This window comes from Mauremys mutica, chromosome 3 (genome assembly GCF_020497125.1).
Source record: "Mauremys mutica isolate MM-2020 ecotype Southern chromosome 3, ASM2049712v1, whole genome shotgun sequence".
Classification (NCBI taxonomy): domain Eukaryota; kingdom Metazoa; phylum Chordata; order Testudines; family Geoemydidae; genus Mauremys; species Mauremys mutica.
The window spans coordinates 74,443,402-74,463,458 of record NC_059074.1 but is presented as its reverse complement, the minus strand read 5'-3'; the positions used below and the strand labels follow the sequence as shown (position 1 = coordinate 74,463,458).

At 39.7% G+C, this 20,057-nt stretch overlaps 1 protein-coding gene across 2 annotated transcripts in view; it reads left to right on the top strand.

Annotated features, from left to right (window-relative positions):
- MMS22L (MMS22 like, DNA repair protein) overlaps positions 1 to 20,057 on the top strand; it is a 146,526-nt gene that overhangs the window by 28,232 nt on the left and 98,237 nt on the right. For both annotated transcript variants that reach the window (XM_045010667.1, XM_045010666.1), the window contains exons 8-10: positions 2,612 to 2,742; positions 4,427 to 4,540; positions 7,201 to 7,380. In XM_045010667.1, the coding sequence (XP_044866602.1) occupies positions 2,612 to 2,742; positions 4,427 to 4,540; positions 7,201 to 7,380 (425 nt within the window). The remainder of the gene's footprint in view (positions 1 to 2,611; positions 2,743 to 4,426; positions 4,541 to 7,200; positions 7,381 to 20,057) is intronic.

Here is a 20,057-nt window from a genome sequence, read left to right as displayed (position 1 = left end):
CCCTAAATTCCCTGTAGGGTACGTAGCTCGGCAGCTGCCCAGCAGCAGTTCAGCCTTCCTGCTCCTGCCCAGCCCTCTGCCTTCGAGCTGCTCCCCAGAGCTTCCTGCTTGCTTGGGGTGCGGGTGGGGGGGAGGGGTGCTGATATCAGGATGTCCCCTGCTCCTGCCCCTCCTCCCCCACTCTGTACCCCCTCTCCACAAAGCAGAGGAGGGGACAGAAGGGGCAGGGGGAGCTTGCTGGAAGCTGTTGCTTCCTATCTGAACTGGCTCATCTGCTTAAAAGGCAACGTACTTGAAGTGGGGTTAGCAAACTTAAAAGGGCAATGCACATCTCTCTCTCACTCATGCATGCACCCCCCCAGCACTTTCGAAAGTCAGCCTGTGCAGTTGTGCATGTGCTGTCAGGAGGAGGGAGTAGTGCGCTCCAGCTGGATAGCGTGGGCTCATCATCATGTTCAGTTTTTTCAGGGAAGTGTTTGCAGCTACTGCCCAGCATCTATTGTTTTTCCTTCCTCCATGCTGCCTTGTAGAGTGTTAGACTACATTAATAGCAGTGTATTAACCCTTGAGGGCTCAGCCGAGTGCTAGTTCATCATTTAGCAGCAAGGCATTCCCTGGGAAATATTCCACCCTCTTACTCCACCACCTCAACCAAGCTTCACAATCATTCATTGCTGTGTACAATATTAAACTGTTTATTTAAAATTATTTAAAACTTATACTGTATATGTATATAATGTCTTTTGTCTGGCGAAAAAAAATTCCCTGGAACCTAACTCTCCCTATTTACATTCATTCTTATGGGGAAATTGGATTCGCTTAACATCGTTTTGCATAAAGTCACATTTTTCAGGAACATAACTACAGCGTTAAGCGAGGAGTTACTGCACTTCCTTTTGTGTGTTTTAAACCTGCTCTCTATTAATTTCACTGGATGACCCCTAGTTCTTGTGTTATGTGACTGAGTAAATAACATTTCCTTATTCATTTTCTCCACACCAGTCAAGACATCTGTCATATCCCTTCTTAGTTGTCTCTTTTCCAAACTGAAAAGGCCCAGTCTTTTTAACCTCTCCTCTTATGGAAGCTGTTCCATACACCTAATAATTTTTGATGCCCATCTCTGTACCTTTTCCAATTCTAATATATCTTTTTTGAGATGAGGAGACCACATCTGCATGCAGTATTCAAGATGTGGGCGTACCATGGATTTATATAGAGGTAATATGATATTTTCTGTCATATTATCTATCCCCTTCTTAATGATTCACAACATTCTGTTAACTTTTTTGATTGCTGATGCACATTGAGCGGATGTTTTCAGAGCACTATCCACAATGACTCCAAGATCTTTCTTGAGTCCTAACAGCTAATTTAGACTCCATCATTTTGTACGTAAAGTTGGGATTATGTTTTCCAATATGCATTACTTTGCATTTATCAACATTGAATTTCATCTGCCATTTTGTTGCCCACTCACTCAGTTGTGAGAGATCCTTTTGTAGCTCTTTGCAGTCTGCCTGGGACTTAACTATCTTGATTGGTTTTGTATCATCTGCAAATTTTGCCACCTCACTGTTTGTTTTCCCAGTTCATTTATGGATATGTTGAACAATAGTAGTCCCAGTATAGACCCCTGGAGGACACCACTATTTACCTCTCTCTCTTTTGTAAAAACTGGCCATTTATGCCTATGTTTCCTATCTTTTAACTTATTACTGATCCATTAGAAGACCTGCCCTCTTATCCCATGAAGCTTACTTTGCTTAAGAGCCTTTGCTTAAGAGCTGGTGAGGGACTTTGTCAAAGGCTTGCTGAAAGTCTAAGTACACTGTATTGATTGGATCACATGTTTGTTGACCCCCTCAAAGAATTCTGATAGTTTTTGTGAAGGGAAATCATGCCTCACCTATCTTGACTTTCCCAGCAAATCATGTTCTTCTGTATGTCTGATAATTGTGTTCTTTACTCTTGTTTCAACCAGTTTACCTGGTACAAAAGTTAGCCTTACTGACCTGTAATTGCTGGGATAGCCTCTGGAGACTTTTTAAAAAATTGGCGTCACATTAGTTATCCTCCAGTCGTCTGGTATAGAAGATGATTTAAGCAATAGGTTACATACCACAGTTAGTTCCTCAATTTCATATTTGAGTAACTTCAGAACTCTTGGGTGAATACCATCTGGTCCTGGAGAGTTATTACTGTACAATTTATCAATTTGTTCCTAAAACTTCTGTAATGACATCTCAATCTGGGATGGTTCTTCAGATTTGTCACACAGAGGCATTTGTTACTGAGAAGATTTTGCAAATGAAGAAACCTTTACTGCAATGTAGTGACTGCAGGGATTGTGCCAGCAAAGTAATTATATAATGCCAACCATCCTATTGTCAACCCGAATAATATCAAACTTTTATGAAATGGAGAAGACGACAGGGATTAATTTGGAATGGGAAAACTTTCCTCAAATAATTCTTCTGCTTGTAAACAAAAATTATATTCCTCTCAGAATTGCTTGTTGACCCAAATACAGTGAATAGAAATTGTTGTCTTTGTGTCCATAGAATCAAGCCTAAGTATTAAGGAGATCTGATCTTTTGTTGTGTTTTAGGACAAATTGTGTATGCTCACCAATTCATGAATCTAACAGGAGAAAATTTAACCAATATCAGTTTATTTGAAGCACACTGTGGAAACCTCTTCTGTGATTTGATAAACTTGTCAATCAACAAATATACAAAGGTATTATTATTTTATTTCTTTTATGCAGAAAGCCTCTGAAAGCTGCAATCATAATCAGGGCTGCTTTGTGCTAGGAGCTGTACAGATGCATAGGAAAACATAGTCCCCTGTTATTGGTGTTCTAAAATTTTGCCTTGGGTTTAATATTCCCAATTTTTAAAGAGTGTTATTTATTAGAAACTCATATTGTGTTGTATTTATTCATGACCATCTGGCAATTGAATGGGAGAGTAATTTTGAAATGCACTGTGTACAGAACTGAAGTGTGTGCCACATTTAATAAGTTCATTGTGCTGGATTTCATGCCAAATATGAGCTGTAGATGCAGAAAATATCTTTCTAAACTCTCTCAAAAGGAACAAAAAGAGAGTGACTACAACCTTGGCAGTAAGCTAACTGGGCACTCACTTACAATGTCATATTACAGTTTATATTTACACCACTCCTATTTCAACAACTTCAGCTTTCTGTTACAGCTTCTTTACGTTTGTCAAAGGAAACTTTGGGTAGAGAGACAAACGCTAGCTGTGTTCAAGCTAGGATGCTAAAAATAGCAGTATAGCCAAGGGAGCAGGAGCAGGAACTCGCACTTGCTACCTGTGTACAAAGTGGCCCAGACCTTTTGGGTGTGTACTTACGCAACTAGCTCATGTTATCCTTGGCTACACTGCTATTTTTATCGCACTAGTTAATCAGAGCTAGTGCTTTTCCTTGTACCCGAGCAGCATGCGCCAAGCTGCAGTGTAATATACGCTTTTTGTGTAACCTCTTTATTTTATTTTTTTAAACATTGGTGCGCTGACTTTTCTTCACAGCCTCCTATCATTAGCAGATCTAAACTAGGAAGTCTAATTGTGCTATATACCAGCCAGTAGAGTAATCTCACATTCTTCTTTGATATGTTGTCACTGTGGATTCTGCTCTAGGCACACACACACATCGCTGTTTCTCTATTCAGAGTGTGAGAAACTGAAAGGTGACTCACCACAAGACTGCTTTACATATTAAACATCAGTCGGAAGAGAATTTCTCTAAACAAAAAGTAATGATCAGATAATACACATGACTCAAAATGTGCTCTTTGGAGCATGTTAAAATAATGTCTTATTGCAGGACTACCAAAATACTGGTATGTGAAATATTGTAGGGACATTGAGGCATTTTAACATACTCCCATGAATAAAAACTCACATGAACAAATTCTATTCTGTTAGCATTACACATAACCTTTAAGAAATGTGCATGTTAAAAATTAATAAATATTAAATCATTTGGAAGCTTTTTCTTCTCTTCCCAGGAACATCAAGTGAATCTAATCAATCATTTTCTCTCTCTTTCACTAGTAGACAATGAATTGGTATTTAGTGCTATTTCTTTTCATTAGTACTTAGAACATCCCTTTCACTTATTAAATATTTTTTGAAAAATCATTTGAAACTGGTTCAGTAAAGGCTTAACAGTAATGCTACTTCTACTGTACATTGGTAGATAATGGTTCCTTTGCTTTGTGCATGATTTATTTTAGATGTTAATGGAATAGTGCATTGTGCTTCACAAGAATCCTCTGTAATTGTGTATAAATTCTAAATTGTTGCAACAAAGAATGGAAATATTAGTATGTAAAATGCAACTTCAAATACCCTGCTACTCTGTGAGTGAATGGACTTCATATTTTCTTCACTAGGTTAGACCGTCGGAGGCTCTAACTAGTCACCACTACCCCTGTAGTTGCATTAAGGAATTATGGGTTCTGCTTATTCATCTACTGGACCACAGAAATAAAGGGTCTCATACAGAGGTAAGTGGGAAAATTGCTGCATGCACAGCATGAGGAAAATATAGTAAAGTGTTTATATCCAAAACATTCAAATAGTGATTGGTCAGTTACCAAATTAAGCACCAGATTGTGCCATGAATGCACTAGTTCACATCCAGCGTGATGCAGAGTTGCCCCATCAGGAGCTTTAGGAGAGATTATGCTCCTTGAATACAAGAGACAAATGTGCCAGCTATGCCACCTTAGCCCCCACACTTGAGAGTTTGTTGTGTCCTGGTTCGAGCTTTGTCACTGGTAGTTTTCTTGTGGCCCAGGGGACTGATAGGGAACAGTCCCTGTTTTCAGAAAAGCAAGGCAATTGAGGCTGTTACTCTGTATTGAGGTGGGAGAGGGACCGCAAGAGAAGGGAAGTATTCCTTGCTTAATTGTCACACCCCCCCCCACACCCATTAGGCAGTTTTGCATGGCAAGGCCCAGCTACACTCTTTCCCTGAATATTTATTAAAAGACACTAGAAAAAATCTTTTGAAAGCTGCCAATCTTCATAAAATCCAAAGCGCTGTTCTTTCAAATGGATTTTGCACTGCAATAATGTGTATTTAGTCTGAATATCATCAAATAGCTTCATGGTAGAGTATTCAGACTTTTTAATGTGAGCAGACATAAAAAAGTCTCTTTGGTGAAAATTTTGTTATTGTTAATTATTTATGCTACAGTAGCATCTACAAATCAATCAGGATCAGGGTGCCATTATGCTAGGTGCTGTACAAATGCTGAGCATAACAAAGCCTATGCCCTGAAGATCTTATAATCTAATTAGACAAGACAGACAAAAGGTGGTTGAACAAAGGAGTGTTATTCCCATTTTTAGAAATGGCACATGTGCCTGATTTGGGTAAAGGAATGAAGAGTATTCTTAACATTTGAGGTTGACACCAAGCTGGCAGGGTTTGCAAACACTTTAGAGTACAGAATTAGAATTCAAAATGACCTTGACAAATAGGTATGAATTCAGCAAGCTGTAATTCAGTAAAGACAAGTAAAAAGTACTTCACTTAGAAAGGAAAAATCAAATGCACAACTACAAAATAGAGAATTACTGACCAGCTGGGGGTTATAGTGGATCACAAATAGTGGTCAATGTGTTGCAGTTGCGAAAAAGGCTAATCTCATTCTGGGGTATATTAAAAGGAGTGTTTGTATGTAAGACAAGAGAGGTAATTGTCCCACTTTACTCAACACTGGTGAGGCCTCAGCTGCAATACTGTGCCCAGTTGTGAGTGCCCCACTTTAGAAAAGATGTGTACAAATTGGAGAGTGTCCAGAGGAGAGCAACGAAAATGATAAAAGGTTTAGAAAACCTGACCTACCTGTATAAGGAAAGGTTAAAAAAAAACAAAAAAAAACCCTAGGCACGTTTTAGTTTTGAGAAAAGAAGACGGGGGGACCTGATAAGTCTTCAAATAATAAAGAGGACAATGATCAATTTTTCTCCATGTCCACTAAAGGTAGGACAAGAAGTAATGGTCTTAATCTGCAGCAAGGGAGATTTAGGTCAGATAGTAGGAAAAGTTTCTAACTATAAGGGCAGCAAAGCTCTGGAATAGGCTTCCAAGGAAAGTTGTTGAATCTCCATCACTAGAGGTTTTAAGAATGGGTTAGACAAACACCTGTCAGGGATGGTCTAAGTTTACTTGCTATGGCCTCAGCTCAGTGGGCTGGTCTTGATGACTTCTTGAGGTCCCTGCCAGCCCTATAGTTCTACGATTCTATGATTAAGTGTCTTGCCCCAAATCACAAAGGAAGTCTGTGATGGAACAAGTAATTTAATGTGAGACTGCCACTTCTCAGGCTAATGTGCTAACCACTGGGCAATCCTTCTTTCCCGTTGTGCTGGGCTGTGGCAGAGCTGGAGACTGTAAAAAGATCTCCTGAGTCCCCATCCAGTGCCTTTAACACAAGATCATAATAAATATAAAAAGGTCAGGCTAGCTCCTTTAATTAAAATAAATAAATGTGTAGGCCTTGTTCTCTCTTACTAGATCTCTCCCTAGCTAATATTATTTCATATAATTATTTATCTTCTATATGGGGTGCAAGTAAACTGTTACCCATTTTGATAACTAGGTTGTGTCTAAAGTTCCTGTTCCATTTGATATATTTTGTATATTCTGAGACTTTTTTTTTAAGAATATTTTTATAAACTGTTTTTCACTCCGAGGGTTTAAATAGTTCAGTTTTTCTTTTATTAGATAGGTCAACTACAGTGCACAACAGTGCAAGATGATTCTGTTTTCTTCATTCTTTTGAGGATGATAGAATACACCATCTTCTAGACCCCTGCTCTATGTGCTTTGAGCTAGCCTGTAAAAATTCTAGGGATGTGTTCTCTCATGATGACCAATGGACATCCTGTCACTGCCTTTGTTTTCCATTTGCCTTCTGAAGAATAAAATCCTAAAATGGCTCTAGGCTTTCCCTAGCACCACTTAACTTGGTTATTCAGTATTTTTTTAATGACTATCAGCTTGTTTTTTTCCTTTAATACCAAAAGGACAATCTTAATAAGTAAACAGGATAGTATTGAGAGGAATCCCTTTAACATAGACTTAGGTTATTAGTTAATGTATTGTACAAAGTCATTTAACGCAGCCCTGGTTGGCTTTCTCTGTTCTCTGCAGTCTTTTTGGAGCTGGGTGAATAAACTCCTAAAGAAGGTCTTTGAAAGACCCAGTACTGCAGAAGGGATGTCTGTTTTTGAGCCAGTGCAGTGCAAAGATCCATTAAGTTTTAGCTGGTGGATTATTACTCATCTGGCATCACTTTACCAGTTTGACCGTAATGGAAATGTAGAGGAAAAGGTAGGTTTGTATTTTCTAATATTTTAACATTTTATTTAGACCTGTAATCTCATGCATGTATTTGGTGGTGCAGTAGTAATGTTACAGTAATTTTTGATGTCTACATTACAAAAAGAACAGGAGTACTTGTGGCACCTTAGAGACTAACAAATTTATTTCAGCATGAGTTTTCGTGAGCTACAGCTCACTTCTTCGGCTGCATAGAATGGAACACACAGACATGAGATATTTATACATACAGAGAACATGAAAAGGTGGAAGTATTTCATGTTCTCTGTATGTATAAATATCTCATGTCTGCGTGTTCCATTCTGTGCATCCGAAGAAGTGAGCTGTAGCTCACGAAAGCTCATGCTGAAATAAATTTTAGTCTCTAAGTTGCCACAAGTACTCCTGTTCTTTTTGCGCATACAGACTAACACGGCTGCTACTCTGAAACCTACATTACAAAGTTCCTTTAAAGGTTCATGATTTTAAGGTGTACTGTTTACAGTCTATTCCATGAGCTCTGAGCATATGGATCTAAAAAACATAGATTCGGTCAGTAACCCAAGTAAGGGGACTAGAAAGTCCTGCTAGTTAGCAGTTCATGTGCTTATTGCTGTAGCATACGTTTTAAGACTGTCTGCCTTCAGCATAACTGCTTCATTCAGTTCACTGCTTCAGTAACTGAACATATTAGAATGATTATCTGCATTGGAGGCTAGCATCATGTAGGTTTTCTATTCTTTAAATGAGGTGTAAAGCTGAAGCATTGACTGCACTCAGTCGTTAATGCCTCTTGTCATAAGAGTTAAGGGTGTTAATGTTGGTGCTCTCACTGAATTCCAGTCTGGCTAATTACATTCTGCCTATGTAATTTCCCTTGCAGTTTAAATGGCATTAATATTTTTCTTAATTTCCTGTTCTAAACTGTTATGTAGTGTTGCTGTGTACTATTAAATAAACTGCATATTATTAAGATTGCTTGACACTTCCCATTAGAAGATCCTGTTTTCAATTATGTATGACTTTTTGCCAAACTTTACCCATTTGGGCTGAAGTTTCCCATGCCAGATATCTCCCTAGACCCCTGCCCTGACTCCGGCACCCCCCACACATACCCAACTTCCCCACACTCCATGCCCTGACTCCTGCACCCCCCCTCACATGTCCCCAGCTCTCTGCCCTGACTCCTGCACACTCCTCACACACCCCTATCCCCCTGCCCTGACTCCTGCACCCCCCCACACTCCCTGCACCCCCACAACCCATACCCTGACTCTTGCATCCCCCACATCCCCACTCCCACCTGAGCACCAAATGGAAGCTCCTGCACACACAAACCCACATTCCCACCTGCACCCCTCACACCAAATGGGAGCTGCCCAGGTAAGCACTCCACACCCAAGCCTTCTGCCCCAACCCTGAGCCCCCTCCCTCATTCTAGCTCATGGCCAGACCCTGCACCCCAACCCCCAGCCTGCTCCTTCACCCCCAGCCCTTCCCCAGCTCAGTGCACTCCCACCCTCAGCTCAATGGAGAGAGAGAGAGAGAGAGAGGAAGAGAATGGGCTAAAACCAGGGTACCCACTCTATGTGGGCGGGGCCAGGACTCCAGACCGGCAGCGGGCTGAGCGGGGCGGGGACCCTGGTTGGCAGGAGCCGGCAAATGGAACCTCATACCGGCAGCGGGCTGAGCCCCCTATTGCCGGCCTGGGGTCCCGGCGTGGAGTCCACTGCCGGTCTCGGGTTCTGGCTGCTGGCCCCTTGCCAGCCGGGGTCCCGGCCACAGGCCCCGCTCAGCCTGCTGCTAGGTGAATGGAACGCCAGGCCGGCAGCAAGCTGAGCGGGCCGGCGGCATAAGATCAGCATTTTAATTTAATTTTAAATTATGCTTCTTAAACATTTTTAAAACCTTGTTTACGTTACATACGACAATAGTTTTTAATTATATAATATATAGACTTAGAGAGAGAGAGAGACCTTCTAAAAAATGTTAAAATGTATTACTGGCACGTGAAACCTTAAATTGAAGTGAATAAATGAAGACTTGGCACACCACTTCTGAAAGGCTGCCGACCCCTGATCTACATGTATGAAATGACTATGTTATACGAGCTAAAGAAAAAAAGAACTGTGTCTGAACCCTATTTAGAATTTTAAAAGCTTTCATATTAACCTCAAGGCCAAAGCAGTCCATATTAAAAAACTGAAACTCTTCCACAGATGACACAGGACTAGAGGCAATTTCCGCTAAGGACCATATGAATAACCATCATTATTATAGATCACCCTCCCACCTTTGATCACAGTTTAATAAGAGAAAGAACAAGTATAAAAGAGTCCTCTGTCACAGCTAACTGTTAACCAACAAAAGTAAGCTAAATTCATTCCTGGTATAACTCCACTGACTTCAACAAGCTTACATCAGTGATTACTTTAGCCCAGTGGTCCCCAAACTTTTTCGTCTGGCGGGCATCAGATGACAAGCCACGGAGGACCGTGGCAGCGGACAAGCATCCACCGAAATTCCACCGACAAGCGGCAACGTCAATAGGCGTCGCCGCCGAAATGCCACCAAGTAGCGTCATCCAGAGGCGTCGCCGCCGAAAATCAGCGGCATTTCGGCGGCGATGCCTCCGGATGACGCTGCTTGTCGGCAGCATTTCGGCGGATGCTTGTCCGCCAGGCAGTACGCGGGCACACTTAGACGCCCCAGTGGGCGCCATGGCACCCACAGGTGTCATAACGTGTGGTGTCATAACGTGGCTCTGCCACAGACTTCCTCTTTGACCTTTCTCTCTCTCTCTCTCTGCCTCAGTTCCCTAGCTATAAAATAAAGATAATACTTCCTTTCTTCTATCTTTTGTCTTGTCTATTTAGATTGTAATTTGTTTGGGGGCATGGACTGTCTCTTATTTACTTCTATCTATGGTGCCAAGCCCAAAAAGAGGGACTGATAGTCCAGCACTTAGCACTAACATGGGATGCAGGAGACCAGGATTCAATTCTCTACTCCACCAGTGTCGGTGTGCCTCAGCTCCCCATCTATTCAATGGGAACAATTGCACTTCCCTAACTCATAGTGGGCCAGCCAATCGAGCCATGACCAAAACTGGAAGGACTCTCGTGACTCTCTGACAGTAGAGCTCAACGTTTGCAGGTCTTTAACAATTGAGGACAAATTAGGAGAAATAGAAGGCAAAGAAACGCAACATTTATCAGCAAAGTTAGGATATACTTCAGCAAATTTAGTACAAAATGAGGAAGATTGTAACAAATATTGAATCATTAATGTATTTACTGCTGATTAATTAAGAAGAGGCCCTTGCCTGTAGTATTAGCAAGCATTTCAATAGCAAGGGATTGAAACAGCACTTGATCACGTAACATCATATAACCAACAGGGTTAAAACTAACAATAGAGGAGGCGAGGAAGGAAGCTGCTGTTTGCAAGTCCAAAAAGAGTGGGTTAAGTTAGGGAGGTATTAGCATAAGAGAAACTCCACATAGAACAATTAGAATAAGTACCAACCCAAGTAGGGGCTGGGGTTAAACTATTACCAACAAAAACCCAACAATGAGATGCTGGAACTTTAACACTCTCAATTAAAGGAAAGCTATGATCACTTCGACCTGAAGCATTAAGAACTGGAAACACATAAGAATTAAATTGTGAAGAACAATTATTACAAACAGTAAAAGCAGCCCACTGCACATAGGGGGAAGAACAATTTACACTAGATATATTAAATGAAGAAAAATTATAAACTATTGGTACAAATTGAAAGGGTAATGGATATTTAGGTGAGAACTGAGTGGAGCAAACAAGACAATCTTCTGGACTCAGCGCTGACAGGGACTGGTTTTCGCTGACAAGTTTGTAGTCCACCCTCTCCTAAGGGCTCTGTGGGCAAAGATGTTGTGAGGGAGAGCAGTGGGCAAAGATGTTGTGAGGGAGAGCAGTGGGCAAAGATGTTGTGAGGGAGAGCAGTATAACAAATACAAACCAACTATAAAATTAAACCAAAATAAATTTTAAATACAGATACATGCAAATACTTTGAGGGTATTTGAGGGTATACTTTTATGATGCTTTTTTTGTTATGTTTGGGAGCCAAAGGTGGAAACCTGTTGAAATTGTTTGGGTTAGCTTTATGCATAAATTGTTATTTTAAAACATTTTGGTTATGACATTCTTATAACTATAATTAAAAGTGCAAACAAGTTTATAAAAAGCCCAAACAAGAAATTGACATTTGTTAATATTATCTTTACCTTAATGTTGAGGTTTCCCCTCACTTTTTTTTAATAACAAATTAAAAAAAAAGAAACTTAAAAAACAAAACTGTGATTGATAAAAGAGAATTCCTTTGTTTGCAATTGCATTATTTCTTGAGGCAGAAATATATGTACATATATTTGTAACTGAAACCTTTTTGAACTTTGCACAAAAAATTGGTGTTAATATACTATGATTACACCCCAACCATGATTTTAAAATAGTGTGGTACCACATCTTATATATATATTTTTAAAAGGGTATAAAATTGACTTTTGTTGCAACAAAATAAAAATAATTTTTTTGAAAAAAAAAATAGTCACGTGACACACACAACATAGACACAACACACACACATGACATACAGAACAAACTTACAATTAAAAACAAATGGCGCCAAAATTCTATTCATATTTATACAAAATAACACAACCAAAAATAAAAAGTAAAAGGGTTAAACATTTGAATAAACAAATTATTACCTTATTTAAAACTTGTAGCATAAATTTGATAAAAATATATTAGTATTTGCCAAATGTATTGTATTAATTCGGTAACAAGGAATTTTGCATTACTTTATATTTAACATTATTTTAAAACTTTGCTATATGGAAATAAGAAGAGCCCATGTTACAAATATTAGTTAGTGGTTAGAATAAGAAGCAAAGAGTGCACTTCTGTTGCTTGGCAACCATATCTTCAAGAAAGTTAGGAATAATTCCAGCTGTTGCATTCCTGGAGGGTTAAAATAATTAATTTACCGTATTTAAAGTTTTTACCTTGTTTTCTTTTTGTTTCTTGTTTTGTTCTGTTTTCAATTGCTTTATTTTTTGGAGGTTTCTGTAAAAACTATAGCTTTTAATTTTTAAAACAAAAAGAGAGAGCCGAAGTGAGGAGAGGCGGAGGGGGGGAAGAGGGGGTGAAGAGCAACCTAGGAACGTAGCGAGACCTGAGCCAAGAAAGATTAACTCCATCGAGGTTAGTTATCGCAATAGGCAAAGCTTCTGCTACAGTTTTAGATTCATTGGCAGAGCTGGATACAGAGGAGTTTTAGGAGCTTCATATGAGGGTGGCAAAATTTTCTGAGAGGGACTGGGGGGGGAAGTGATGGGCTCTACCTTTTCTGTCTTCTCCTCATTATCATCTTTAGGAGAGCCTGGGGCTGCCTGTTTAGCTGCAAACATTGTGCCCCCGTGGAGGACAGAGCACAGATCAAGGGCCTTGCATATTATGCTAAACAGGACGGTGGAAACAGCCTCAGAGTATCTGCCAGGGTTAAAGGCACAGTATAGCCTTTTAGAGTTTTGCCCGAGCCAAGGGAACAGATCCATTCTATTTTTGGATTGGTCGAATTTTGGCTAGTAAAAAGGTGAAACTGCAAATGTTGGAACTGTTCAGTTTCATAATCTGCGCGGTCTGCAGCATGCCACGGGCATGGCCCAACTCCCTTGCATCCTGTTCGTGACGCCATGTGGATTGCCACGGACTCGCAGGGGCGAAAGAAAATGCAGGCCTGTTATTTACCAGGCTGCACGTGGCAACAGACTATATTGGTAAGGGATGCAAGGAGAGTGTGGGTCACGATGCAAACTGCAGACACACACACACACACTAAACTTAATCAATTTAAAAGTTTTATTGGGGATAATTACAAGGGGTAAGGGAGCAGCGTATGATTAGCTAATAGAGTTAATGAAACTTAAAACACACAATGACTAAAATATCTACTAACAATATTTATAAACAAAGATGCAGCATTTAGTAATAACTGATACTTACAAATACAAACCAACGCATAACGACCGGCAAACGTAGAAGCTCTATTTGAAACACGTGAGCTGAGAGAGAGGCTTCGAGGTGATCAGGCTCGGTTACAGGTATACACAGGACACACGGGTATACACAGGACACACGGGTATACACAGAATACACGGGTATACACAGGATTCGTTTTCTTTCTCCTCTCTCTGCCTGCACATGGCAGGCAGGCCATAAAGTACCCACAATGACATCATAGAAGTGTCATAGGGGACGGGGCCCAAAACCTGTTTGTGTTCGTTTCTGATTGGCACAAGCAAAGTTTACACCATGTAGGGGAGCAGGTGCCTTAAAGTCTGGCTTCGCCCCCAAAAGGTGAGGAAATGCATATTGGTTTAGAATGCGTTCAACACTGAATGACAAAAGAAGAGGCCAGGGCAATACCGGTATGGGCAAGTTTTACAGGATGCAGACAGGAACTCATCTCAACATGCCACAGACTTCCTCTTTGACCTTTCTCTCTCTCTCTCTCTGCCTCAGTTCCCTAGCTATAAAATAAAGATAATACTTCCTTTCTTCTATCTTTTGTCTTGTCTATTTAGATTGTAATTTGTTTGGGGGCATGGACTGTCTCTTATTTACTTCTATCTATGGTGCCAAGCCCAAAAAGAGGGACTGATAGTCCAGCACTTAGCACTAACATGGGATACAGGAGACCAGGATTCAATTCTCTACTCCACCAGTGTCGGTGTGCCTCAGCTCCCCATCTATTCAATGGGAACAATTGCACTTCCCTAACTCATAGTGGGCCATTGTGAGGATGAACATATTAAAGATTGTGAGGGCTGAGACATTAAAGTAATGGGGGCCATATAAGTACCTAGACAGATAGAACAGGGCATCAGTCTTCAATGAGGCCTCTCAGCATTAAAGCTGGAGACACAATTTTGACCAAAAAAATTTTTTTGTTGGAAAAACCAATTCACCTAAACCAAAATCATTTGCAGAAAAGAGGCAGTTTTGACAAACTTCCCATTTTGAAACCTTTTTAAAAAAATGTTTCAGATTGTCAAAACATCCTGTTTTGACATTTTCAAAATGAAAAAGTTCTCGTTTTCAATTCCAAATGACTTTGGTTTGAAATTTAATGTATAGTAAAATAAATAAAAAGACAAAATATAAACAAAATTTGTACAAATTATTGAAATGAAATGTTTCAATTGACCTGATCCAAATTATTTTTCAGATTTTTGGTTTGCAAAAATTTGAAATTTTGAATTTTTGTCCCAATTATGGGTAGGAAATTTTTTGGAAATCTCAAAAAAATTAAAAAAAACCTTTTGGGACAAGAACAATGTTTCCTGGCCAGCTCTACTGGACACTACCAAAATGCTAATAATAAAAAACAACAAAGGAAGGCTCCACGTAGGATTTAAGGACAATTTTGAAGGAGACAAAAGGTATGGGTGCTTGGGAAAGTGGAGGTTGTCCAAAGTGTAGGATCAGTCAATTGGTGCAGTTAGGACGAAGGAGAGATGGGAAGGGTGATACGATCAGAGTACCCTCATGTTGAAGACATTTTGGCAGACAAGGAAAATTAGGTATATTTTCTTGGGCTTCTTCCAGCCTTGTTATTAACAAGTGTCACAGTCAAAGTGAGGCAGTGAGATGAACTAAGATCGTCTTTCTCTCTAAATATCTTTCCCAGTTTACAAACCCAAAGCATGTATTCCTTCCCTTTGGCCAAAGATTAGACACAGCACCCTTTAAGATCTAGAAACGATCACCATTATTTCAGGAGCTGGTCTGTGGGAGAGAGCACAGGGGTTATTCAATAGTAAATCAAGACAATTCAGCTCATGAAGCAAAGGTTTGAGTCAGGATGTGAGCACTTGATTTTTGCATAGTGGTTTAAGAAGACCTCAATGCATCTGTCCTCGAAAGCAGACTGAATATTTTAGAATCTTCTAGGAGTATTATAATTTTGTCTGAACCTTTCATTACTTTAATGATAATTTAATAAGTAAGAAAGATTTACATTCATCTCAGGCATTACATGTACGACACAGGCACACAGAATATACTACACCCACAAAAACTACTATAAAAGAATATTAAGGTTGCAAAGTCAAGCACTCAGAAGTTAGCAAGTGTGAGGATTAAGTTTGCTTGTGGAAGCTTAACTTGCCCCCCTTGTGCATCTGCATCATGATAATCTTTAATTAGATTAATTTCATGATCAATGTGAAGAATGTGCGAGATGCCAGATTAAAAAAAAGAACACAAACAAAAAAAACATTGTCAGTAGCCCTATTTGAATACTATCAGTTGTCTGCTACGCAGGTACAAAACGTTAATTCAGTCCTGAGGGGTTACTCCTCTGCAGGAAGGCAGAGAATTGCTAATGATTAATGGACAATAAGTGAATCCACTGCCGGAAGTCCACCTTTGACTTTTTTTTACCTTAAAAATTCTTCCGTCGACCGAGCACTGTCTGCATGGGGACTTAGGCTGGCTTAACAACACCACTCAGGAGTGTGGGTACTTCACACACCTGACTAACGGAGTTAAACCAACATAATTTTTTTTAGTGTAGACCAGGCCTTCTACACCCTGCCCCCGCAGGAGAAAGCGGTGGGCTGGGGGCAGAGAAGAGCAACCTGGGCTGGGCAAGATTTTTAATGGCATGCTGCTGCCTGCCGAGGTCCTGGCTGCTGGCCCCGCCCAGCCCGCTGATGGCCTGGGTTCGGCAGCGAGCTGAGCGGGGCAGGCAGCAGCGTGTCATTAAAAATTGGCTCGTATGCCATCTTTGGCACGCGTGCCATAGGTTGCCAACTCCTGATGTAGATTTAAACAGGAAAATTGTGTCCAGTTCCTCTGTTGCCCATATAGGGAACTATCCAGTCTTCATTTCTCAGAGTGAAGAGGGGTGCACAGTCCGCCTATTTTTGTATTTTCTCTAACTGAAACACAGACCACGCCACATTATTCTGAAAAGTACTTTTCATACATTTAAAAACCAAATAGGGCTTGGAGAGAAAAATCGTCTCTTTTGAACATTGCAGGGGTCAATTTTAATACTGCTGTAGTCTAGGGAAATATAGTCAGAATTACTTGGGGCTGGAGATTTTTGCCTTTGAATTGTCTGAACTGAGTGCTGTATAAGATATGAAAAGAGTGACTTCCAGCAGAGAAGTTTAGCACAGCTCTGCCAGGTGAGCTAGGAGAAGAGAGCACCTTTGTCTACACCTGGAAAAGCTGCTGCCGATGGACTCCAAAGGTTGCAGCTGAAGTTTTGGCTTTAAGCTGCATGATGAATGCTTACACGATGGGTATGGTTGATGATTACTGGACTCTGCCAGTCTCAGGACTAATCTTTTTGGCTTGGGAGCCACTGGGTTTGGAATGAGGTGTGTAGAAACTACGTATTGGCTGGCAGGGATGGATTTTAAACAGTTGTCTCCCCTCACTGCCAAGATAACAGAGGAATGCAATTATGGGGGTGGGGGGGAATTTAGCTGGATTCAGATGAGATGAGTTCTCTTAATGAGCAGAGAAAATTGAGACCATAAGAGGGAATGTGTTTGGGTTTTTGGATGTCATTTTCCCTCTGAGTTTGGACTGACTTAGAGACTAAGGGCGAAAACTTGGACATTGAATTCAGTGGGAATTTTAGCATCAGTTTTTACGGAGGCCCTGGATTTCACCCTAGATTTCTCCTGGAAGTAGTGTAAAGGAGACCTGGTGATTTTTCTGTTTTTGATTTTGGCTGTAAGAAGTTTTCCAATCTCCCCTGCCCCTTTCCCCCCGCCCAACAGTTATTTGGACTCTGGTTTTAAGAAGCCTTATATATTTATGGTGTGAACTTTGCCTATGGGACGCTATCTGTGCTGCTTCTGATATACTGTCCGTGAATCTGGGCTGGACAGATATCTTGATGTGTTTAATAGAGCTGGCTGAAAGCTGGAATTTCCATTTTTGGGGAAATTCTGAACAAAATTTAATTATGTTTTGGAATAACAGGTTTTTTGCATAACAATAATCAGAATGTATGGTTCTGAAAATTGAGCCAGAAACCTTGGAGCTTGGTAGGTAGGGTAGATAAAAACCAATTAAAAAAATGATTTTTTTTATTTTAAAATATTTTTTAAACTTATTTAAAATAAATTGGCAAGCTATGTTATATTGTAATCTATTAAAATAATTTAAAATATATAAATAATATTAAGCAGTACATATTTGCTGCTAAATTTTAAAGAAAGTCAAACCACTGAATGGTGGAAGTTACTTGCTAAGCCTCTGCAATCAGGCATTAAAGTGCTAAACCAGCTTTTGACAGCAGTAGCCTCTGCTGCAAGTGCTGAGGGAATTTTTTCTTCATTTCAGTTTATTCAGTTAGTTCAATTCAATGACTTGTTCATTTGAAGTTAAGAAACCTGTTGGGAGTAGAAAAAGTAAGAGCTTGTTTTTCTGTACCAGTTTATGAATAAAAACGAAGTATGAAAGAGTGAGATCTACTAGTTCTAAAATCTTGATCGACTTGATGACCAGGAACAATCAGTTTAATTAATTAATTATGGACAATACTTAGTTTGTTTAATAAATGTTAGTTTTATCAAAACATGTTTTGTATTTAAACTTTTTTTTTCATGTGTATCCATCACATTTAAGGTAGCTTTATTTAATAATAAAAATGCTGTTTGTTTAACTTTGAATTTCCATCCAAATAGGGCTTGACAAATAATCACAAGTAAAAATTAATAGTATAGTAAATAAGAAATGCATCACTGACCATTTTCTAACATGATGAAAAATTAAGAAACTGAGTATGTGTAAATTAAGCTATATAATTGCTTAAATAAATATGTATAGATGTATCTTCTTGGTAAGCAAAAAGGAGGACCAAATTTATTCTATAGGCTAATATTTAATTGCAGATCAACATGTTTGAACAAGTACAAGCCAATGAGAATCAACCTTTCTATAGAAAAATAAGTCTAAAGTAGAAATGCAAACCATGACTAAAACTGATGGGTTAAATCAGTTTTTTTTGCTTGCTGATTGAAATCGTGATTAAAATTGGTGATTTAAATCAATTCACCCAGTTGGGAGCCAGGGCTCCCAGGTTCCAGAGTAAGAGCCCCAAGAGCCCCGGCTTAAGCTGGGGTTATCAGGGCTTCCAGGTTCCCTGCTGAGGAGTCAGGAGCCAATCCCAACTTGAACTGGAATACTCAGGGCTGCCAGTCTCTCCGGCTGTGCAGCAGGGAGCCTCAAAGCCCTGAGATCTCCTGCCCTGGGGAAGTTTGCATGGTAGAGTGTCCAAGAGTTGTGGACCCTGGAAGTCCTGAGGTCCCTGATTCTGAGGCAGCACTGCCCTGGAGCCATGGACCTTGGAAGCCTGCGCCCCGCAACAAGGTGAGCTGGCAGGAAACCAGGCAGGTTTGCAATGGACCCCTGCCTGTGTTTTATTGGAAGTTCATTGAAACTGTTTCTGTGAAACATTTCAGTGTTGACAAGTCAGCATCTTCTGGTGAAAATCTGTTTTTGTAGGAAAATTCTCAACCAGCTTGCTCTCTGAGGTTCATAAAAACCAAAATTTTACTTTTCCAATTTTCTCTGTTTGGTGTTCAAAATAATACCAAAGTCTAAAATATAAGAGCCAAATATGAAGTGGAAACATTTATTAATATTTATATTTATATTGTTATATAAAAAGCCTTTAAAATTAAACTTATCTTTGTTCCAGTGTAGATCTGTCCTAATGGGTCTATTGCTTCTCTCTTACTTCAGGCAACAAATTTACTGTCCTTATTCCTAAGCAAATTTACTGTCCTCATTCCTACTGTCCTCATGCCTTAATATATGCCCATTTTACCTACTCTTCTTCCTAACAGAATGACATCTCTCTTTACCTTTCAAAATGGGAGTATGTTTCCCCTTTGCTGTTCCTTTCTGTTCTGTGTTCATTTGTCCTTGTCCTCCTCTCCTGCAGGCCCATCCTTTGTTCACCCCTGACCTCTAGTATTAATTTGTGAAGAACCAGCACCACTACCTTCATCAGCAGTTCCTTTGAACAGTTTTTTTGTCATGCAAAAGTGTGATATCTGCTAAACTGTCAAATGATATTAGTGTTGAAAAGTAGACAGCAGTATATCTTTACATGAGTTAGTATTTAAAATTCTCTTAGCTGGGATAAGCACTGAACTGAACCATAGTCATGTGAAGTAGGAGAGGATAGTTATTTTTTCGTCTTACATTTGGAAACCCCAATCATAGGTCCATTATGCCGGACTCTGTGCAAATTTATAAAGGCCATCTGCTCCAAAGAGTTTATAATTTAGATAAAGACAGGATTCAACAGAGGAGTGAAGAAGAGAAAAGTAATGGGAAAATAAGGTTACATAGATCCTCTATGTGGATATTGTAGCACAGATAAAAGAAGTAAGAGATTATCAGGGCTTTAAGTAATTAAGTTTGTGGTAGAAATCTATATGTACATTTTTATTGGCAGATGTTCTTGGTTATAAAAACATGTCTCCCTTTTCTTCCACACCTTACATAACCAGATGTTTAAACAGCTTTACTGTCTTTTAGTCTAAACTTTTTTTTTCCACTCAATACTTCTGCTTTGTAGAAGTGATCTGAATGCCCATTTG